Genomic DNA, 9,760 nt, shown 5'->3' with positions numbered 1-9,760 from the left:
CATATTTTTTTCTGTTAATGTACAAATATTTTTCCGATGTGTTTTGGATATTCCTTCTCTAATAAAAAGAGATACCATTTTGTTTTCGTTTGCATAAGAAAGAATATCAAGCATTTTTCTTTTTTAAATTTAATTAGCCACAATAAAGAAGGAACGTTGTAATGCCACGGGCTACATTAACGACGTCTCTAGAGTAACTGAATGACTGTTCATATAGAAATCGCAGGTATTAGTCTCATACAACAACGCCCCCTATAGTTCGTTGCGATCGCGAATTGCTATATAAAATTGATAAAAAAATATCGTCTGTTGCGACATCTAGATAATAAAAATAAAATAAAAGAGTGCACAATACTTACATTTTGTTTATTTGTTTAGATTTTGTAATGTGATCTTGATCTCCTTTTTACAGTTTGTAAAACGAAACCCATTCATCAATTTATTCAATTATTGTTAGTGAACCCTTATGTTACATTATTGATGTAAAAGCATTCGACACAAATTAATTTGCATGTTTAAAACTAGTTTTGCAATGAATTCTTTTCTAACAATGTGGATAATTAGATAAGTTTGTAAGTATCAAAATAATTAGTAATTAATTCAACTGGTAAATGAATGTTGAAATTCTACGCGTTTTGTTTATTTGATCTGATCGCAATTGGTTGTATTTTGCAACTTTTTTTTCTAAATCTAAATTTTATATTCTTACACAATGTTAAATTTAAGGATTACACTAAAAGTATGTTTTTGTATATTGAAACTAGTCAATCTTTAAAAGAAATTAAACATTTTCTGAAATATAGATGAGTCTGACGCTTTTAGTGTGCGCAGAAAATAAAACACCATTCTCTGGATAGCTTTTTATCTAATGATTGGAATTTCAATTTCACTTGCTAAAATGTAATATTAATAGTTCAAAGGGCAAATTTCAAGTATGGTTATTAATTAGTAAAGATGATATTTTAAGTTACAAAATCAGGCTCACAAATTTATTTTTTCTGAATGAAAACTTCAATGATAATGTCATAAGATGACATTAGTCACTAAGTTGTGAGACCTTAATCTTTATAACTCTTTGGGTGCAAGGGTGCTAGTATAATCTATGTTGCAAGGGTGCTTCACTTTTTGCGTTAATTTTACATTTGACGTATTTTATCATATTCCTAGATATATTGAAGCTGAAACTACTTTTGCACTCAATTGTAAAACTTGTTTAGGCCAAAATTAAATCTATTTTGTGAACTCTTGCACTTTTGAAATTATGGCTTATACTTTTGTTTCAAACTTTGAATTTAACCTCTAAAATATTTTGACATCGTATAAAATTAAAAACTGTTATTTAAAATAATGGTTCTGATTGCAAATCCCATTCCTGATAACAATCTTAAATTTGAATGCTTACATTGTTGCTAAGAACGTGTGTATAAACGGTAAACTTATCTCAGGTGTAAAAACATGACCTTCACCTACTAAATGTTGACTCATTTATAATGAGTGTAGCAATGTAAATACGTAACAGATGATATATATCATAGAATAATCATATATAAAAGCATAAAAGTTTAGACGTTTATACTCTGATATCACATTAAATGCACAAATTACTGTAATATACCATGGATGATTTAGGTCATGGTATAGTTGGGAAATGATTTGAAAGTTGCTGATAAACTTTGTTAATTTGTTTGTTTAAGTTACAGATAAACTTTGCACTCGTTTAACTTACATATACATTATAATTAATTAGAATAGAATTCTAAATGAATCCTAATAATAAGCTTGATTTTCACAAAATGTTTTCTAATCGTAATAATTTTAATGAGTTTATCTTTTAATAAAAACAGACCATTACAATAGAATAGAATTATAATAGAATAGAATTATAATAGAATTTAATGTGTAATAAAACGGAGCAGTTCGGTAAAATTAGTTAAAATTGTTTGCAGTACGCATATAGTGAACCAAAAATTCTGGTCCCTTGAAGGTTCACTATAGCTGGGGTTGACTGTATAACCATTTACAAAACAGACATAGCGTTTGAATTCTATATTTTTCAAGTACTGTTATGACTTTTGTGTCTTAAGAGAATTAACAAAATATTAGTCAATCGAACTTTTTTTTAAAACAAAAAAAAACTAAGCGAATGTGCATATTGATTTGACACCTGATTTTGAAAGAGAAAATTTATTGTTAAAAATTTGATTTCATTGTTTAACAGTTAATAAACGCATTTTGTGCTGTGTTCAATCTCATAAAATGCATTTGAGCTATGGTGCATTTCTTTTGAAAGTTGCATTTCAAAAGTGGAAGGGAAAGAAAGAACACCGAAAGAAAAAGCCCCCAAAAAAGAGCATATCATATAAATTTTACGACCAATTGAGACGTTATACCTGAATTCAGTGCAATTAAACAGTTATTCGAACGTAATTAGATATTTCTTAAAAATTAATTAATAATTAAGACCTAATTTAAAGTTTACGGAAAGGAAGGATTAATTCACCCCATTTAACTCGTTTAAACAAATTGATTAGAAAACTTCAGCAGCTTTAAAATTGTTCTGAACTTCACTAAATTACACTTATTGTATTGTGATATATTAATTTGCAAATAATAATTTTTCAAACAGTTATATATTCTTTTAAAAATGTATTAAATTGAAATATTTAATTATTTTTGTTAGTTTCCTTAACTCATCAAAAGATTTTCCCCGTGCGAGACTAGTATTTATTGATAAATTATGATAATACTATTATGCATTACATAATTGTATTTACAATTAAAAATACATAGAGTATTAAAAGTTGTATTCAGTCAATTTCAAAACTTTGTATCTTAATTAATCATTTAAAAAATACCTGAGTATGATCGAACTATTATTTAATTGCATTAAATTCGGGTACAATAGCTCAAATCGAATCAGACGCTACATTTTATAATAGTTAATGAGGTGCTTTTTCCGGTTCCTTTTACCAAACTTTCTCTTCCGGTGCTTTTTTTCCCGGTGCTCTTTTTTCCCCATGCTATGTTCTCCAGGCTATATTCATTTTCATAAACCCACATTTTAAGTAACGTTCAAAATAAAAATGAATAAATAAAAAATCCGTTGATGATCTGTTTCAATTTATACATATCTCAGACAATCTATTTAGTGCATTAACTTTCTCGCCTTTACTTCCAATAAAATTTCATGCTTCTAAGGATATTTCTTTTGACCTTAATCACGTGGCGTATTATTTCTTCTTCAACGCGAACTAATAGAAAAGTCATCGATTGCGACTGCTTTATACTTTCACTTGAAAGAAAGCATTAAATCCGTTGTATCGAACAAACTTCTTTGTTGCCTTCAGTAGTCCAAGGCAAATGTCCACGCCTTCCCAGGTATTTGGATGATCCTCGAAATCAATGCTTGACCTACATATCGGTAGGTTGTTGCTCTTTTATATAAACGCTGTTTTTCGTTTCATTAACAACTATCAATCGCATTTCCGGGCAGAAAACTCCATTAAAATGGCGACTCGATAAAAATTGAGAAATCACCAAAAAAACCGCACCTTCCAAATCACCTTGCTCTGTTCTAAACACAAAAAAGAGGACTGGCCAGAGTCTTTCTTCCCTTTTCTTCACGAGGGAGAATTAGAAGGTGAAAAAAAAAATAACAGAACATTCTTGAAAAGCTTTTTTATGAGTCACATTTCATCAATACCGTCATGGAATTGCTCAGTTAGGCCTAATCTGAATCATGTGCGAGATTCTTCTTTTAAAATTGCATGGATTGATCTATTTTTTAACAGGTTATTGTGAAAGTATCCATTTGAAACATTAACATCATGGTTTAAAGACCAATTTACTGTGCTCTACTTTCATTTTTTAAAATACTTTTTAGCCGAAATGTTCTTGGAACATGTGTATTGAGTTGAATGAAAATAAAAACGCTTAAAAAATGCAAAGAAATTGTTTTTTGCAAAATTATTATGCATTACACACAAGATAATGCTGATTAGCTACTTAGAATTGTTTATTTTATGAGAAAAAAAATCAGTGTCGTAACTTATTAACTGTCCTTTTAAAGGCTTAAGGAGAAGAAAAAGACAGAGGATTTTTATCATTAGACAATAGGAGCAAGACTTTGTTATTAGATTTGAAAAAAAAAATAAAGCGGAGAACCGTCTGTAGTTACATTGTCGATTCGCATTCAATTTAATAACGTGTTTGTAGTTTTACTAAAACAAGAGCTTTTTTCAGTTTAGTTTCGATTTATTTTGCAAGCAAGAATTTTTCTTTTCTAAATTGTAACTCAGAAATAAAATTTTTATATCGTTATAATTCAAGTAAAGTTTAGTAATTGAATGAGGCTAAAGAGTCGTAATTTGAAAGCGAATTTTGACTTTTTACAGCAGTGAAAGTTAGTTATTTTTAATTGAGATGATTTGTGTTTCGTACTTTTACATTAGGCAAATACATTTAGCCTCATATCAAAAGAATGTTCCTAAAATTACTAATTCGTAACAATATAATGTGCAACATTTAAGATAAATTACTAAAAACTTATATCGTTAAACTTGCATAAAATTTCCGTTTATTCACTTGCTCTTTAAACATGCTTTTAATAAAAAGAATTCCATATCAATTAGTTAAAGCAAATTTTTTCTCAGTTTACTGAAATATTATTAAAGAGATTTTGTTCTTTAATTTAATGTTTAAATTATCCCATCTTCATCCTTCTAGAAAATACTTTGCTTAAAAAAAAATTAAGCTTAAAAAGACTGTAAACGGGAAATGGAGCTCAATTTCATAACTAAATGTACTTACATTAACTGACCTGATAGAAACATTAGTTTTTTCATGACTTTTATTCTTCAAAAATCAAAAGTTTAATGAAAAAGAAATTAAAAAATTTTTGTTCAGAGCAGTAAAATTGGAACTTAATTTCGTAAAAAATCGAAACAAATACAATAACTGAGCTGCTAGAAACACTTTGCTTTTATTATTGAACAAACGAAAGTTTTATAAAGAAGTAATGGAATATTTTCTTTGAAAACGGTTAAAAATTTAAACTAAGTTTTGTAATGAATCGTAGAAAGTACAGTAAACGAACTCTTAAAAACATCAGCTTTTCCATTGCTTTTATTCTTGTAAAAAACCAAAAATTTTATGAAATAGAACTTTCTGAGTTTTATTCTTGAAAAAAATTAAAGTTTATTGAAGAAGAAATAGAAAATAAAAAATTTTGAGAACAGTAAAATTAAAATTCAATTTCGCAAAGAAACTAAACAATTACACTAACTGAGCTGCTTGGTTTATTCATTGCTTTTATTATTAAAAAAGTTTTATGATGAAGAAATGTAATATTTTCTTTGAAAACCAAAAAAAATTGAAACTTAATTTTGTAAAGAAACGAAACAATTACAATAGTTGAGCCGCTAGAAACATCAGTTTATTCATTACTTTTAATTATTGAAAGAACGAAATTTTCCTGAAGAGGAAATGGAATATTTTCTTTGAAAACAGAAAAATTGAAATTCAATTTCGTAAAAAAACATAGAAATTACATTAACTAAGCAACTAGAAACGTCTATTTATCCTTATCCATTACATTCATCATTGGAAAAATATGAAAGTTGTTTAAAAATATATAGAATATTTCTACGAAAATAGAAATATTGAAGCTCAATCTTGTAAGAAACGAAGAACTTACAATAACTCTGAGTTGCTAAAAACATCAGTTAATACATTGCTTTTTTTCATTAAAAAGTAATAAAACGTAAGTTTTATTAAAAATAAATGCAATGTTTTCTTTGAAAGCGGTAAAATTGACTAAATCATCGCAATAGTCCGTTCTTTGCACAATTTATTTGTGAGGAGGATAAATTTCATGAACAAGAAACAGGAGATGTAGTTTCAAAATAGATTTTGTGAAAAACCGAAAAATTCGCCGACTGTGTTGTTAAAGCAATTTGCTTGATTGTTGTATCGTAAATAAAATATGCTTCGAATACACGACCCCAGATGGGGTCGCAACGCATAATTTAAAAAGAATTAATCAACATACGATGAGAAGTAAGTAACATCTTCAACAGAAGTTAAAAACCTTGAATTAATCCTTGAAACCAACAATCATGCCTCCTTTTACCCTCGATCTTTGATGTTCAAAACAATTAATATAATAATTATTATTAGGATAAAGAAAGCTTGTTTATATGAATAACCATATCGTTAAAGAATCAACTTATTCCGTTTATATATTATTAGCAAAATGGCTTTACCGAAAGAACAATTGAAAATAACAGATGAGCAGTATTTGAGTCGTGCTTCTTCATTCGCAAGGATAAATGAAATCCAAAATCTTAATCCATCTTTTCAAGGTAAAAAAGTTTTTGATGCATTGAATTGGTATTGAATGGAATAAATACGGCATTCTTAATTATCTGCAATATTTTTCATTTAATTTTAGAATCGTGGAGAATACGACTCAGAATCGAAGATTAACCTCTTCTCCTTGCCAATTTTTTCGAAGAAAAAAATATGAAAAAAATCAATATATTTTTTTAGTTTATTAATAAATACAAGGAACTAAAACAAAACATAATACACAAATTCTAAGCTGAAATTGTAATTTTTTTGCGTTTAAAAAATATTTAATTTACCATGAATTTCTTATCCCAAATTATCTCGGGCAAAGTTAAATGTTAGTCTTTGTATATCGCTCATGGGCTGCAATAGTGGCACAACTCAAAGAACACGCGTTTTGGACTAAGAACAGATGTAAATAAAAAATATACATACTTTTCAGCGGCAATACTAGCACAACTTATAATTTAACTTGAAGGTAATCTTCATTCAAGCACACTAAAGCATTTCTTATGCATTTTCCTTAGCAATGAAAACTTTGAACCCACTTATCTCAAAACTTGATGTTTTGAATGTGCCGCTATTACAGCCCATGAGTGATATGTTCATATCTTCATAATCTGAAAAATCATCGGCATTACTTTCATTTTCGTTCGCGAGCGCCATTTTTTTACTCTTTTTTCGATGTAAATTCATCAACCATTGTATATACAATTATACAAAACACGTCTGCAGTCCCACAAATAGCAAAACTCTCAAATAAAACTTGGCAAATTATGGCATTATTATGGAAAACTTGGCATTATTAATCTCTTTTTTTTTTTGCTTCCGACCGAATAAAAACGTGATAAAACAAAACGTATTAACGAATTCTACCATGCCCGAGTATACTCGGGATAATAAATATTTGCAATATATACATACCCGAGTTAACTCGGCATAATCAGGGAAGCGGTTAAAAGTATTCTCGAACCTTTTTCGAATTTTTCCAGTTTCCAAATCAATCACTTAAATTAGAAATTTTTTATATCAAAGCACTTTACTGACTATTCAAACAAAATTTTTCGAATAATAAGGATTAAACAACATTTCATAGGCATTAAATAATACATAGTTTAATTTAGATTCATTTATTCAGATTATGATAGTTTACTATGTTAATTGATTTGAAAATGTTACATCATCTTTAATAAATCTTAACTTACTTTTAAATGTACTAATATCAGATGTAATATTAGATGTGGTAAATTAAGAACTAGTATATTAACTTGAATACTTGAAATAGAGGTTTTTAAAATTTCAAAGACTTCTTGATACTTTTTTCATTATTTTGTATTAATTTAGGTAAATAAGTAAAAAAATGATGTGCCTAAATTTTAATGATTTATGGTTATGAAGCACCGGTGTTAAAGGTAAAATCTCCAAGACACGGCTCACTTCAAAAACAATACCTTTTTTTAAAATTTGTAGTTATTTAGATCAAAACAGATAGAAACAGTTATTCATCAGTGAATTTTCTTTAATTTACAAAATCCATTATTGATAAATTTTTGAATATGAATTTAAAAAATTTCATACTACTTTTTTTTATAATTCTATATTTTAGTACTCGTATAATTCTGATAATGTAATAGATTTTTCTTAAAAATTATTAGACTGTTTTTTACAATTACGAAATACCAAAATATATTTTTGCTGGCAATTAGAGCATCCAAAAAAATTTTTAAAAAAAATGGACAGTGGTGTCCCATCTACATCAAATGGTTAAGAAGGCTGAAATTTAGTTGGCTCCTTACATTTTCCATGTCCGTTATTTTTTTAAACTTTTTTTTCATATTCTCTGAATCTACCCAATTCAAGAGTTTTACATAACATTCTTTGGACAAATGTTTTTTTATTTTTCTAGATGGTAGGAGTCTTGCAAACTTCTGGTGAAATATATGAACCTACCCCCATTCAGTAACTTCTGTAATTTTATTCTGTAATTTCATACATTTTAAATAAAATTCTGAAAAGCGAATTTTGGTCGTTATCGTAAATTTCCATTTTAGCAACTTTTCTAATGTTGTTATCACTTCGTATTTACTTGAAACTGTATTTTCAGCTCTTAGAGGAACGTCTATGAGTTTTGAATAGAAGTGATGCATCATCTTTTTTTTTTAGTTTTGAATTTTTGGAAATCATTGTAACTAGGATTTTTTGTTCAGTAATATTTAACAAAATGACTTGCTATTGAAAGGGATACTACATTACCTGAAACGTTAAAATTTACTAATTAATTACCTTATTAAGCGCTATCAAAATGCCCTACAAGCAGTAGCACTCTGCCTACAATTTTTATTGGAATAAGCCTAATGAATAGTATCAGTAGTTTGCCAGAAGACGGATTTTTCAATTATCCTTAAGAGATACAAACGCTGTCCAGTTTATGATCATTAGAGATAAAAATTAAAACCTTAAAACTATTATAAACACGTCTTTTGAAGTAAGTGAATGCTGATTTCATCCGCCTACAGAGGGGTCAATTTAAAAGTATATTTCTTATTTGATTTCTGTTTATTACCAATTAATTGCCTTACTAAAAACTATAAACGCTATCGAAATGCCCCACACGCAGCAGCACTTTGCCTACAATTTTTATTGCAATAAGCCTAGCGAATAGTATCTGTAGTTTGCCAGAAGACGGATTTTTCAATTATCCTTAAGAGACACAAACGCTGTCCAGTTTATGATCATTAAAGATAAAAATTAAAACCTTAAAACTATTATAAACACATCTTTTGAAGTAAGTGAATTCTGATTTCATCCGTCTACAAAGGGGCCAATTTAAAAGGATATTTCTTATTTAATTTCAGTTTATTAGTTGATAGATTTTTTAGATATTTGTACATATTTTAACAATTATTTTTCTTGTGTGAATTAACTATCGAATTCTATGAAGCTATTTAAAAAAATGTAAAGATTTGAAAGGTTAAGTAAAAACGTAAGACTTTGAAAAAAGTAGTAACCCCCCCCCCCCCCAAAAAAAGGCTGGCAATATTACGAGGCCTTTGGAAGCTTAGGTAAAAAACTTTAAAACTCTACTAAACCCTTTAAAATAAGACTTAGTTTTGTTTCTTGCAGCCAAAGGAAAGAAAGGTTTAGTTGACATCATTCAAGCAGGAACCAGAAAAATATGGGATAAAAAAGTTCCTGGAACTCAGATGGAACAGTTACAGAATGTCATTCAAGACAAATATGGAGTCAAATTTGGTAATTATTTAAATTATGATCCTGTCTTCCATTTTGCAGTCGATAATTATTTTTGCATAAAAGTTTAAAACTTATTAAGAAAATGAGGCAATGAAAATTCAGTTAACACTAGATTGCCTAAGGAAGTCATTTTGGCTGATTAATTTCAATTAGAAAAATA

The 9,760-nt window shown here is 28.1% G+C and overlaps 1 protein-coding gene across 2 annotated transcripts in view; it reads left to right on the top strand.

Moving 5' to 3' along the window:
- LOC107450069 (acetoacetyl-CoA synthetase-like) overlaps positions 1-9,760 on the top strand; it is a 55,737-nt gene that overhangs the window by 13,738 nt on the left and 32,239 nt on the right. For both annotated transcript variants that reach the window (XM_043039719.2, XM_043039720.2), the window contains exon 2: positions 9,472-9,600. In XM_043039719.2, coding sequence (XP_042895653.1) covers positions 9,472-9,600 — 129 coding nt within the window. The remainder of the gene's footprint in view (positions 1-9,471; positions 9,601-9,760) is intronic.

The sequence above is a fragment of the Parasteatoda tepidariorum genome, chromosome 4 (assembly GCF_043381705.1).
Source record: "Parasteatoda tepidariorum isolate YZ-2023 chromosome 4, CAS_Ptep_4.0, whole genome shotgun sequence".
NCBI lineage: Eukaryota > Metazoa > Arthropoda > Arachnida > Araneae > Theridiidae > Parasteatoda > Parasteatoda tepidariorum.
The sequence above is the reverse complement of the archived record's forward strand: the minus strand, read 5'-3'. Positions and strand labels throughout refer to the sequence as shown.